The sequence below is a fragment of the Zosterops lateralis genome, assembly GCF_965231275.1.
Source record: "Zosterops lateralis genome assembly, chromosome: 15".
Classification (NCBI taxonomy): Eukaryota; Metazoa; Chordata; class Aves; order Passeriformes; family Zosteropidae; genus Zosterops; species Zosterops lateralis.
Window position 1 is genome coordinate 5,783,244 of NC_139775.1, and position 13,953 is coordinate 5,797,196.

The 13,953-nt window shown below is 44.1% G+C and overlaps 1 protein-coding gene across 1 annotated transcript; it reads right to left on the reverse strand.

Annotated features, from left to right (window-relative positions):
- Nucleotides 1-464: 464 nt before the first annotated feature.
- On the reverse strand, nucleotides 465-13,721 carry DAGLB (diacylglycerol lipase beta). The gene is made up of 15 exons (XM_083872400.1): nucleotides 13,597-13,721; nucleotides 12,922-13,073; nucleotides 10,658-10,832; nucleotides 9,903-10,164; nucleotides 9,692-9,817; nucleotides 8,584-8,711; nucleotides 7,539-7,665; nucleotides 7,110-7,193; nucleotides 6,615-6,692; nucleotides 6,137-6,217; nucleotides 5,925-6,052; nucleotides 5,372-5,440; nucleotides 5,204-5,276; nucleotides 3,959-4,212; nucleotides 465-2,632 (listed from the first exon to the last, which is right to left on the reverse strand). Exons 1-15 carry the CDS (start codon nucleotides 13,689-13,691, stop codon nucleotides 2,440-2,442), a joined length of 2,025 nt encoding a protein of 674 aa, XP_083728526.1. The 5' UTR covers nucleotides 13,692-13,721; the 3' UTR covers nucleotides 465-2,439.
- Nucleotides 13,722-13,953: the final 232 nt, after the last annotated feature.

Sequence of the window (13,953 nt, forward strand, 5' to 3'; positions counted from 1 at the left end):
CTTGTGGTGCATCCAGCACCCGACTCTGGCAATGACTGACACCCCTGAGTCACAGTGTAAATGCTTTATCATTGGTAAGGGCTTGGTTGCAATCTAGTTCTTGCTGCTGTGATTGAAAAAAATAACTATTCTTACTGAAGTGTATCTAGTCCTTTTGACAGCATTGTATTGTGATGAGTAAGTGGAATATTGGATCAGGAGATAGTGCCAGACAGTATTTTGACACTGTACAGCTGACTTACACTACACTGCCAGAGTAGCTCAGCAACCATTTTCCCAGAGGTGCAGTAGTGGAGAGAGGTTGGTGTTCATGGGTAAATTCCTTCGAATTTCAAGTAGGGCATTCATGTAGGTACAATTCTGAATCAGTCATTCCCACTTTTATGTAGTAAGTGCTTTTCTTGTAGAATCTTTTCTTACTGAGCAATATAACTTGTATTTTAAAACCTTCTGATTGATAGATGTTTGCTTTCTTTTTTTTTTTTTTTTTTAGACTAGAATGTTTAAGCATATCCTCATTTTCCTGTTATTTCTGACCCAGTAAGTTCTGCTTTCTGAGGAGCTTTTAGTCTATTAACTAGGTGTAAAAATCATGTGAAGCAGCTTTACACATTTTAGTAATTTTTATATTTTAATCCTCTGTAACTGACAAACCTTTCAACTATCACTATTTACAAGGTCCCCCCACTGTAACATGACTAATGCAGCCAAGTGTTCCTTCTGTCACTCCATGTGCAGCATCGATTGCGTAACGGTAACTTGGGTCTGTGAGGTTCTGTAATTAGTGCTAATGTTCTGTACCTTTCAAACTGGCAGGAATATGATGTTGAACTACACCTTTTCAACCACTAAAGCAAAATTTAAAAATAAAAGTTGCAAAATTGTGAAGTTTTTACATTGATCTTTTGCTAATGCATTTGGCAGTATGTTTTGCATGTATGACTTAATAAATCCTTGAATCACAAGTGTGGTAATGTTTGAGTTTCTAAGCGAGTGTCCATTCTTGTGCCAGTCTGAGCACACACTCCTGTTCCCTGCCAGCAGCCCTGTGTGCACGTGTCTCCTCGGAGACTCTGCACAGCCCAGGCTGCCAGTGGTGCTCTGAGTACCCAAACTAAACACAGCACTTGGCAGCAGCTCTGCAGAGGCTTTGCCCTCTCGGTGCAGTTGTTACAGCTCCTGCTTGTGCAGTGGCTTAAAGCTGCTGGCAGTAGGGGGCAGGTTCTCTGATCCACTCCACTCTCTGCAAACAGAAACACTTTTCCTCTGAACTGGTCACAGTCTGTGTTTAAATGCCCCAGATTCCAGGCTTTTATTTAAAGCCCTGCTCTGTGTGTTGCCTCCCCTCCTCCAGAGTGGCTGCACCCAAGGCTGGTGCCCTGGGACTCCACAGGCCCCAAAAGCAGCACCATTCCTGCTGGTGCTGCTTGACCTCATTGTTCTGACAGCCAGCACTGGTACCTGTCATTGCACAGGAGCCACGGTTTTATTCTGCATTTAATTTTGTCTCCATATCAAGTATCACAGCAGGGACATCCACAGAGTTAATTCTCAACCACATCATATTTTACTTACATCAATTTCTTTTAAATAAATGCTGCTGAGCCTTAAAAAGGAAAATAAAATAATTACACACTAGAAACAAGGAATCCACTTTTAAAAGTCGTTACAACTGGTTACACATTCTCGGCAGAATCAGAGTGATGCTCAGTAGCCTAGAGCTGGTGACCAACATGATGCCAGGACCTGAAGGATAATTTTTTTTCCTTCTCATTAAGTTGTTTTAGTTTAAAATCAATAAAAGCAGTGATGTAGATCAACACATACAAAAGACAGGTAGATTAAAGAATATTGCACATGTATATCCAAGCAGCATTTAACCACAACAAGCCCTCCCCCACAACCCCTGGATCCCAGCACGATCTGTAAGAAAAAATAGTGCAATGACCGAGCCTGAGCCAGCCCCGCCTGGGCCAGCCCCACTCACCCTGCAGCCCTGAGCTGCAGCGCTGCCTTCCCCGCAGCCCCTCGGCTCCACCACGGCCCTGGCAGGCAGGAAGAGACGTGGAAGCAGAAGTGGAGTTGCAGGTGGTGGAGGACAAGGTCTGGCAGGGCTCTGCTCTGACGTGTGGCCACAGGGCTCTCACACACATTCACTTTGGTCAAGCCTTCAGCTGCTGCACCAGTGCACACGGGCTCGGCTGGAGCTTCTCGTCCCCATCCGTGGTGGAGAAGCCCAGCCCTCAGCACAGAGACACAAGCTCTGCTTTCACCAGCACAACATTCCCCGAGGTCGCTGCAGAGGCAGGGGCACTAAGACCCTTGTTCATTTTATGCAGTGTGACAAAAGTACTGAAATCCACTTAGGCGTGAAAGTGGAATGTGCCTTGAATACCTGAAACCTGCAAAAAAGCCCTCCAGGTCGTCCTCAAGCTGTGGTTATACTGCACTGGGGTTGTGTTCTCGTGTTTGACAAGACAGACACAATCCATGTTCCTGAGACAAACTGTTCAGAGCTTTGAGCACAACATCTGGCATGTGGTCTGTGATCATCTTGGGACTTATTAAAATGCTGCTGAAGACAGTTTCGTTTGACCATCTTGCTGTGTATTTAATATCTGAAGAACACAACCTAGGGAAAAAACACACCACAAATACAATGGCTGTGTCAGAGCTGAACAGGCAACCTGGAGAACCTGGACATGGCTCAGGGAGGAACTGAACCCTCTCAGCAGCAGGGGGGTTCCCAGAGCGCTGCAGCTCTGCCCTTCAGCAAAACAGCTGGAATTGCTGCCATGAAGTGTCCCTGAGGGCAGAACTGCACCAAATGACACTGTGCTTTAACAGGGAAAGAAGCCATAAAAGATTCAAATAATTCTGCTCTCGAAACCATGGAGTAGAGCCTGAGCAAGGAGGGGAAGGCATTAAACACTGCACATTCACGTGGTTAATGTCAAATTTAGGGAGTAAGTCACAGTGGTATCAATAGGAGACCAGGCAATACATTTAATGCTGCACATAGGATGCAGCATTCTGTAAAATCAAATCCCAAATACATGATGGGGGCTCTTGTGTGCTAGGCCCACTTAAAAAAAAACCCTCCCATTATTAACTGCTGTGCTGTGAAGTAAAAGACAGAAAAGAAATTAACTCAATAAAGTAAAAGAGCAGCCATTGGGAAAACCTGCCCAGGTCAGAGGTATTCAAGTATCTAACTTATAAAACCAATATTATAATTATTACAAATTAAAGATGTGAAGCTTAAACAAAATACTGATCTACTGAATGGGCTGTTTCAGGTTGCTTTGTCTAAAAAACCCCCAACATCACAAAATAACACACAAAAAACCCCTGAACACAACACTGCCCCAACAAAGCCACAATGCTCACTCTTCCAGCAGTTTCAGCTTTCTGGTGTCTTTGTCTCAGCTTCCTGCATCCACAGAAAAGCAGCAAGTGACAGGAAAAACTACAGACTATGTGGGCAAACACTGGGTACTGGGGCAGCTGCAGCTCTCCAGCCTGGCTGGGTCAGCATTACAGATAATATTGCACCTCCTTCTAATCACCAACATTCACAGGACTGCTCAGGGAAAGGAGGTATTTTGTTACCACTTCACCACTACCAGGACACACTGCAGATCTGCAGCCTCGGGCAGAAACTGGAGCCTGGCAAACCTGAACCTGCCACTCCTACTATTTAAAGTCCTCACTTCAGCAGCTGCAATAAACAGGCAGGATAAGGCATAAAGAGAACATTGTCCAAGGCTTCAAGTGAAACAGAAAGAAGCTGGGAGGCACAGAATAGAAACTGAAAACTGGGTAATGTACAATAACCAAAACTGGGTATTGGACAGGCAGGTAAGTCACAAAGCTGGAAACGTGCACTTTGAAAGGGACAGGGAGCTGTAAGTAGACCTTAGGGAAACAGGAGAGTGGAATTCATCATTCCACTTACCTTCTAGAGCTGCTTTCTTCAACAATGTGGATAATCCTTCCAGGCAGATAGAGATGAGGATACTGAGGGGGTGAATTCAAGTGTGACTCCTCCTCCAGGGCGTTGTACGAAGGCGACCGATGAACCATCAAACTCTCCTCGGCCAGGAGGGGCTGGGTCAGGGCATCCTGGCTCCTTCCATCCAGCTCCGTTGGGAAATCATCAGGATCCCCTCCAAACACCTCATACCAACACCCCCGCAGCAAAATCTGGTACTGCAACCAGAGAAAAGAACACTCCAACTGAAGTTTGGCATCTCCTCAAGTAACCTATTCTAGCTGTGTACTTGCACACACTTTGTCTGAAAATACAATTAAAAGATTAAAATTTACTCTATGCCCATGCTCCCCAAACTTTGATAATACCTCCTTCCTAAATTTTCCCCACAATAACATTCATTTCAACAGTATGGCTCCTAAGCCTCCAGTTACACTGCAGAAAACATCACCACCTCTACCAGCTGAATCATTCCATGTGGATTCTGCTCTGCAGGTTTAACTTTTCTTGCACCTGTAACTTCTAACTGTCCATTATTTTATTTATGACATCACACAGACCCTCTGCTCATCTCTGGGACTACATGGAAATCTTGTGGGTATGGCAGATTCAAATTCAGATGTTCAAAGATGGAATTCTGAATCTTTAAGCCACACCTCTGTACCTACAGCACCATCCTGCCTGACACCAGACTGATCCAGCATGTTCAAAACCTTCCCGCTAACTGTAAAAAGAGGGAAATAATTAACACTGTAACAGAGAAATATCTGCTTTCCAAAATAATTCTGACAGCAATACGAAAGTAAAATCAATAATTTGCTTACCTACTGGTACCAGTTATTACACTATTAAAAGTAAGTAATTTGACTTTTTGTAATTTTAGCTGTTTGAGGGTTTTTTTCCCATTTTTGTTTTTTAATAATTTCCTTTTATCAGCAAAACTGGCAAACAGATAATTTCAGGTCTTTGATGTTGTAAACTGGTATATTAGGAGTCTTACTGAATCCTAATCTTCAACAACACAACTTTACAAGATAGAAAACTAACACAAACGTCACTGAATTAAAAGCAAACAATTTTGTTCTGAAACACAATTGTAACTCTCAGCTTTATGATCAAAAATACACACACCAGCAGTCACTGCATTAAATCTAGGGTTTAACCCAAGTAACAATTCCACAATTTTAATCAGGAACTGCATTTGGTTACCTTGGGTCTGTTGCAGTTTGCCACAATCCTCACTATTCTTCTCTTTAAATCCTCCATGTTGGGCATACTTAACCTGTTTAAACACACAGAACAAAATAAAACAAAGCCCCCTATTGTCTGCTATCAAACACATCGCCAAATATCAATTTAAAAGTATTTTCATCTCACCTTGCAACAAGGTCTTTTCCAACAATGACTGAAACAATGAAGTGCTTAGTGTAATCTGCAAGTGATTTGCTTAAAATAAAAAAAAAAGAAAAAAGGCAGTTTAGATGCAGTAATGAGATAAGCACACTTTAGTTTTAGGATGACCATTATAATTCAGTAAAATTACAAGCATGTGGCAGCACCATTTACAGTCAGTGTCTCAGGGGGTGTTCAGATCTTCTTGCTGAGGGTGACAAGAGTAACTTCAGTGCTGACTCTCAGGGGGTATGGATGCCCAACAGGCGAAGGCAGACAAGTCAGGTGAGTATTTTTCTGGACCATTTACTTTAAACTCTAATTATACTGCCTGCCAGAGTTCCCCAGATGTGTTTCATTCTGTAACGCTCTGCCAAAAACTCAACTGTAACTCCAGATGGAGCAAATTAATTTGAGTGGGGAATGGAGAACATATAGACTCTTCCCACAGTCAGCCCACAGCTGCCAGCTAACACACCTGGCAGCTGCCTGGACTTTTACAGCTTAGACACAGAGCCAAGCAGCAGAAGTCTCTCACCTCAAGAGCCCTCCTGGGGGAGAGAAGGCATAACACTTCAGTGTGGGGAAGGAGTTCCTGAGCATGATGGCCAAGATAGACGCTGTCCCACCACCCAAACTGTGGCCAACTATCACAAGTTTATATTCCTGCAGACAGAAAGACTTAGATGAACACAGAAAATGCTGTGGGTAATTTTTCTGACAAATCAAATTATTTGGAAGGTAACTTACTGGGGCAATTGTGAAAGCCTGGTTTAATATTCCATCATTTATTAGTTTCCGATAGATATAATTTGCAGCTTGAGTTATTCCCTACAAGAAAGCAATTCAGGTTAGAAGCGTGTATCTAATCTGAGGTGTGATACATAAATAGTTTAAATACAACACCATCACAGAACAACTTCTTTGTGCAAAGCTGGTCTTCTCTTTGACATCCTCCTGACAGAGGTCTGGTTAAAACCAAGAGGTCTATATGTATGGTACGTATGGGTTAAAAAGGTTTGGGGATATTTCATAAGGACTTTAAGTCTGACAAGAGGATTAAAAATTCTACCTTGCAGTGCCAGAGGCAGTATTTGATGCACCAAACACTGAAATAATTTGTGCAATCCATCTGACAAGGATGAATATTCTGTTTAACTAAGGATCCCAGGTGTTTATAGCTTGGTGCTGCTAAGTTGATCTACAAAGAAACACAGGCTGCACACACCTTATGCACAAACCCATTCTCCAGAACCTCCTCCAGGGTCAGGTCTTCGCAATCTGCTGACAGATCAGTGAGGATGTCCTGTGAACAAAGCCTGGGTCAGGGCTCCCTGCAGGGCTCTGTGGTGCTGCTGCTCACCCCTGTCACAGGGACACCCCAGCTGGCTGCCAGGTGTGTGAGCAGCACAACACATCCCACCACCCCAGCAAACACACAGCAACCACAGCTCCGAGCCTGGCAACTATTTCCAGACACCCCATCATGGATGCACCTCCACTCACAGTGACTTGGAATTACCCCTGCCTGTCCTCCACTCTCTCTTCCAGTAGCACAGGGAATATCACCCATGCAGGGGCAAGGGGGTTTACAACTTAAACCTGGAAGACTCATACCTGTGAGTGAGTTATTTTAACATGCGACAGCATAACACATTTCTTTTAGGTACCAGGAGTTCACTCATTTCTATAAAGCTAATTATTGCTATCAGATGGATGATACCTCAAAAGACAAGGTTCCTCTCACTGCGACCACAATAGCTTCTTTTTTGTGATCCAGAGCAACAAAAAATGGAATCTCATAGATCTGGAGAAGAAAAATGTAATCAGTAAAGACACCAATGTTTTGTCAAGGCAAGCACTTGTTCTCACCTTCTGGAAGCTCTTACTGAGCTCCACACTGTACTATGGAAAGAAGCTGAACTGGTCTCTTATTTGGTTAGTCTAAGTGCCTTTTTTCAATACTGAGACATATTTATATCAATGGTTTTGTGGCTGTTCTGTTAGATTAGAAAAGAAATCCAAACTGAATGTTTTAATTTGGCTTTGCATCTTACACTTCATAAATGCTGAAGGCAAACTAGACCCTCCACCCCTGGCTTTCCCTGAATTAATCACTACAGATTACTGAATGCCTGTCCAGATTGTTTACCTTGTTATGAAAACTGATATGAATGAAGTCTCTGTACTGCAGTCCTGTTATTTTTAGGATGGATCCAAAGTGAAAGTTATGACGATCACTGCCCGTTATATCAGAATCTGTCGGTCTATTTCTGCAACTAACAAACACAGAAGAGAAAAACTTTCATGTTCCAAATTTTAGGTTTCTTTTCAAGGAATCAAACTCAGTTAAATTTGCAGAGGGCCTTCTGCCAGGAATCAAAAGTGCTTTCTTTTTGCAATAGTACCACTAAACATTCTGATGCAAGATGTTACTTCTGCCTTGTTACAGGATCATTGGTAAAGCAAACAGTGCAGTAAGAAAAGAATTCTTAAGGTTACAAGCCACTGAGAGAAAATACAAACAAGGAAAAAGGAAATTCAAACTAAATTTTTAACAACAATCTTATCTCATGTTTTATCCACAGTATTATGTGATAATTTTTTTCTCCAAGTGATTTATATTTCAGTAGATTATATAGATATTTCTTACTAGTAATTACAAAAATCATTCTTTCAGTCACAAATATCAGTGGTCACATACAGTAATCCTACCTAGCAATATGGAAAATGACATACTGACCATAAACACCTTTGAGTAAAGATGTCAAACGGAACAAAAAGGAGGCTGGAGGGACAGGGAACTTCTGCTAATTCCTCAGGACAGAGAAAACTACTGATAGACTTTCATTTCTATATGTAAATCTGTGCCCAAAAGGCACCTCTAAAAAGCTTCATTTTAAAACATGTTTCATTTAATTCAAATTCTTCCTTTGTCATCTTGCTAAATATCTTAATCACAAACTTTTCCCATTAAAAGAAAGCCAATCTGCTTGAGGGTGGAAAGACATCAGAATTTTGTTTCTCTGAATTTCTGAAAGATAACTCTAGCAGAAAAGCTCACGTATTCCCAAGAGTAATTAATGCAATAATAATTTAATGCTACAAAAATACTGCTATTGTAACTATTTTATTTCTGCTAAGACTAGTTAAATAGAAGGCAGCTATGTGTTTTTGAGCTCTTGGATCAAACCTACCAGTCACCATTGAGCTTACAGAGTGCAGTATACGGGTTGGTGTACACGTAGTAGGGCCAGCCATAGGCAGCTGCAGCAAACAGCATGTAGTGAGCAGCATTCTCCAGCTCAACATCCAAATCATCACTCTGGAAGCACACAGGGGGGAAAAAAAAGGAAGCAGAAAAAGGGAGGAAAGTGTGTTAGGCAGCCTCAGAATAAAACTGAACACAGGCTAGTGAAAATCAAGGCACGATGAAATACGCAGTATCCAAAAGGAAAAACCTCAAGGTCTAAGAGGAGCTAAAAATAGCCACTTGTATTTCAGGAAAAAGTCTGTGTTTATTTTTCTAGCTACACAGCTCAAGGATCTTGAAAAGCTCTCACTGAATTAGTTCCAATCTGAACTGTTCCAATGCTGATACATTGATAGGCTCAATGCTGAAAACAACATTCTCTCCCACTATGTTACCTAAGGATGTCTAAGGGAAGGCTAAAGAGTGCAGGAGATCTCTCTGGTACAGACTTTTAAAGCACAACCCCATCACACCAGCTGGATTCAAAAGGAAGTTGACAGAGATGCACTGGTTGAAGTAAAACCACATACATCTATGAAACACAGGCTAAAAGGAGTGGAAAAAATTTACAAAGGCTCTTGTCTACTGAAGACAAGGAAAAATCAGTTAGCAAACAAACCCACCACCTGCAAGCATTTAAAAGATGCTATTTTTGCTTCTTACCTTGTCTGGGTATTTGCAGCAGACAAACAGCCCACAGTACATACTAGAAGATTACCTTATCTGCTCTATGCAAACAGTTCAAATGTTCATTCTCCCAACTGTTCAACAATGATCAAATGTCCTAAATGGTTCCTTTTTTGCACTTAATTCCCCATTCAAAGTTCTACTCATACAAAAGCAGAAAAATGTTTTTGACTACAGACTTATTGTTTTCACTGCATTTATTAATAATGTACATTGTTACGAATTTTTATTGCAGTGTTTAATCTTATTAAAAGAAAAAACAAAACAAAAAAAACCCCCTCTCTCCAGAAAGAAGTGCATTTCAATTTGATCTGGCACCATTTCCTAGGATAACTACACCAAAGAATGCACTAACCCTTTCTTACCATGAGAGATGATGGAGAATGACACAGGACTTCTTCAGGCTCCTTGGGGCAATTTTCCATTTTATCTTGCTCTTGATGGAGTAGAATCAAACCAGCTGCTATGTCACTTGGCACTAGATCAGTGTCCTGTACAAAGACATGGAAGACTCTGTAAAACCATCCCACACCTCGGTGTGGCAGCAGCACAAACACAGCAGGGCTCCCCTCTCACCGAGAAGTAGCTGCGGAAGAGCTCGGCGATGCTGGTGAAGGCCACGCGGTGGTCGTCGTCCTGCACGATGCAGCAGCACAGCAGCCTGATCCTCTTCTCCCACACCCTGGTGGCAGAGCTCTTCACGTTGTACAGCAACTGCCCCGACTGGCTGCTCTCCAGGTTGCGGCTCACGCCATCGGGCAGGTAGAACGTCTTCTTCCCCCCGAGGGGGTCAAAGACAATGACAACCCCAATGACGGTGAAGATGATGATAATCCAGCTGTCAGACAGGAGGGAGTGGGATAACAGACTGTGAAACCAGACACTTCTGGCAAGTGTGCAAGAAATCCCAACTACAGATCTTGGCAGGCTGAAACCGAAGCTGGGTATGGAATTCTGTATAGAGACCTCTGCTGCTGTCCTGAGGCTGCAGCTCTTTGGACTGTGCTTGCAATACTCTGGGCACCAGAACAAGACTGTTGGCTCAGTTCACACAGGGCACCAAAGCTGGAATCACAGCCCGGTGCTTTGGAAGCAGCAGCACAGAGGAGCGGCAGCTCCATTTTTCACTACCAAGTGATCAGGTTACTCCTCGTATTTATCCAGTTTTCTACACTCCCATTGCCCTTCTCACCCTTCCTAACCTTCACCTCCTTTCCTTCACTGCAGGACATGCTCCCTCTCCCAAGGCAAGCTTTTTTAGGGAAGGATACCAATTCATCTTCCTTTTTCCACATGCTGTAAAGCTCAGATTTGTGGAGAGGCACCTTTACCTTGCAATAACTGTCCCAATGACTCCATTTATCACAGTCTTCTCACACTGCACGCTGTTGTCTGACACCCACACAGCTCCTACAATAGCCCAGATGAATTCAGGGAAATAGAGGAGCAGGCGAGTATAAAGTATTTTGGGAAGTGATTTTCTTGGGCCTGGATTAGAAATTGTTCCTGAAATCAGAGAGAGAATTTAAAACAAGAACTGTTCAGAAATGCACCTCAAGTACATAAAATCCTATCTAGAAATACGAACTTTCTGGGCTTCACAGAAAGTAAGAAACTTAGGAGAAATGATCAAGTTCTTTCATACTAATGGACAGCTATCACTGAAGCTAAGAAAAACAACAATGGATTTATTGCTGTGATTCTTAGAACCTACTCTAAAACCCAAATCTGCATCCAGGAGCACTGGCTCTTGGGATCTGCTTTTATTATTCTATTTAGCTCTTAGATGGTTAGTATTTAATGTTCAGATGCTAGTTTGCTGGGCTACAAAGAAGTTTTTTTAATGGAGTTACTAAAAAATAATAGGAGAACAAAAGTAGGACCATTACCAGGACAAATACTTCTCAGGCTATTTCCTGCATTGGTAATTTACTAACAACCTCTGTTTTAGAACTCTAAGGCAATAAAAAAGGGAACAACTTTTGGCCAGCTCATCTCCTTAAACCAGTCTGCTGATCCCAGGGAAATGAGGTAGTGGGGTGTGTGTGCTCGGGTGTAGACAAGTAATTTGTAAAAGCTGCAGAACAAAAACTACTTTGGGAACTGTTTTCCAATTACAAAACTGTGGTTCACCAATTACAAAACTGTGATAAAGCTGTTTCAAAAGCCCTCTCTCCAGAGGTTGCTTTTTCCCGTTCCCAGGTTGCAGCCTGTCCTGCAGCAGTGTGGTTGCTTACCCAGACACAATCAGATGGAACTGTGCTTTCTCTAAACAACTCTTCCTTTCTCAGCACCACGCCCAGGGTGTGAGAGCTCCAGCCAGGTTCCCTGCTGGCCTCACCCAGCGCCAGGACAGCACAAGGGCTGGTGCAAAACCAAGCACATCCAAACCCACGCATTCCAACCACACTCCAACACACCTCACCCTTCGTTTTCCTGGAAATTCAGCCTGAGAATTCTTCAATTTCTTAGTTATAAACGGTTTCATGGCTGTCCTTTCATCCCAAACAAGGTTCTTTTATCACTGCTATTTACAGTTACATCTCCCACCTCTGCACCTTTGGTCAGAGCCTGGTGCTGACAATACCAAACACATGGGTTTGACCCCTGTATGGCCCATTCACTTAAGAGCTGGACTCGATGATGCTTGTGGGTCCCTTCCAACCCAGAACATTATGTGAAACTTTGATACAAACATCACTGTCTGGCTGATCTTACTTCCCCTCCTCTGGGAACTCTAGGAAAACCAGTGGTCAGATTCAAGGCCAGGATTATCATCCACATCTTGGCTCTGTCATAGTTTCTCTTCATGCACTTTTAAAATTGCTTAAATGGAAGAAAGTATAAATACTTACAGAAGCATAAATACCTATTTTCAGTGTGTCATGAGAACCAATATATGAGAAACTGTGGAGTCTCATCTGTTACTCCAGAGACCACACACATATTTAAAATTAATCTTCTTAACATTACTTTGATGGTCAGGTGCCTCACCAGAAAAAAAGCTTTCCTAGCAATTTTAACCCAAAATTAACCATTTCTACAAATAATTATAAGTTGCACTGGGGTCCTTACTTCTATTCAGCCATTCATTTGAAGCTATGGGCTGTGCTCTATTTAAAAGCACTCACTGTCAGTTTTACTATGACATTTATACAATTAAGTTTTGTCTCTGTGTTTTTCCCCAAGCAGCCCACTGCAGCTAAGGGACTTTCACAAGACATGACTAAACCTGCCTGTGCAAGGCAGAACTAATAGGATACTTCAGATGATTCTGGACACACTTCCCTAAACTCCTGTCAGAGAGGTGGAGCAGTGTTACACTGAAAGTCACACAGAGAGTTTTCAGGATGCTCTGATGGCAATGAACCATTAGCTGCATTAAGCTGTTGTGTGTATTTATTATGTCAGATTCCAGACTAACCAAGGTAATACTATTAAAGCAAATATGTTAATGCTGATGGAGTTTTTCAAGTCTGAATACCATGAAAACATTTCAAATTCTTAGTAGCTTTTAATGTCAGCTCCAGATTAAAAACACACATCTATTACAATCCTACCAGATAAACAGAAGACAACGTTATTAACTCTTTACCTTGCATGCTGATGTATACGAGAGCAGATAAGGCACATATTATGGAAGCCAGAAGAATGATGAGGCCGAGCAGGTAGCTGTGCAGCAATCCTCCCCCGGGACAGTTAAACTGCCCCTTGTGAACCGTGTAAAGGACAAAAATCCCAATCCACCTGCCGGGAAGTGAGATAACAACAGTCACAGCAGGAAGGGATAAATGCCCGCTGCAAGGCGATCGCCTGAGCGATAGTGGTCGTCTTAATGAAGGCAATGCACAAAGATTATCAGCAAAGAGCCTGTTACATAAGAAAAGCGTCGGGATGAAACCACAACACGAACACTCAGCAGGATTTACAACTCGGCTGAGCGCACTCCGAGCCACGGGCTGCCTGCCTGGTGCTCCTCACTCCCCTCCTCAGTTCCCAAAGCCCTGCGGCCAGGGGACACAGAGAAGGGACCGTATTAATTACGGATCCACGCGAGCGCTACTCGGAGATGAAGCCCCGCGGGTGAGGGCGGCCCGTGTGTGCTGTGCCGGGGACACCGCACGGTGTGTGCTGTGCCGGGGACCAACAGCGCCCGGCCCGTGTGTGCTGTGCCGGGGACACCGCGCCGTGTGCGCTGTGCCGGGACCGACAGCGCCCGGGCCGCGGGCCCCGCTGGTCCCGCCGGGGAGCGGCCCCGGGAGCTCCTTACCACACCAGCCTGACGAACAGCTCGAAGGCGCCCGGGAGCACGAAGTCGTCGCTGCCGATGGCCCAGCGCCGGCCGAACAGCACGAGCCCCGGCATGGCGGGTCCCGCCCGCCCCGCTCCCCTCAGGCCTCGGCGCCCGCGGGGGGGGGCACGACGACACAGCGCCGTGACGTCACGCGCCTGGCGGGAGCCCCGCCCCGAGCCGAGCGCGCGGGGCGGCGGGAAGGGCGGCGGAGCCCAGGGCGCGTGCGCGGGGCGGCCCCGGCAGGCGAGGCGGAGCCGTGACGTCACTGGACGGTGGCCCAGCAGGCGCGCTGATGACGTCACGGAGCGCTCCGCGGGTCTCACGGGCCGGGAC

What these genes read in the sequence shown, in the direction of transcription:
- DAGLB (XM_083872400.1), bottom strand. Translation starts at nt 13,691, where the DNA reads ATGCCGGGGCTCGTGCTGTTCGGCCGGCGCTGGGCCATCGGCAGCGAC. An exon ending in ATTCTCCATCATCTCTCATG is followed by an intron (nt 8,712 to 9,691) that starts GTAAGAAAGGGT and finishes GTGTGCTTCCAG; the next exon opens with AGTGATGATTTGGATGTTGA. An exon ending in GAAGAAAGCAGCTCTAGAAG is followed by an intron (nt 2,633 to 3,958) that starts GTAAGTGGAATG and finishes TTTTTTCCCTAG; the next exon opens with GTTGTGTTCTTCAGATATTA.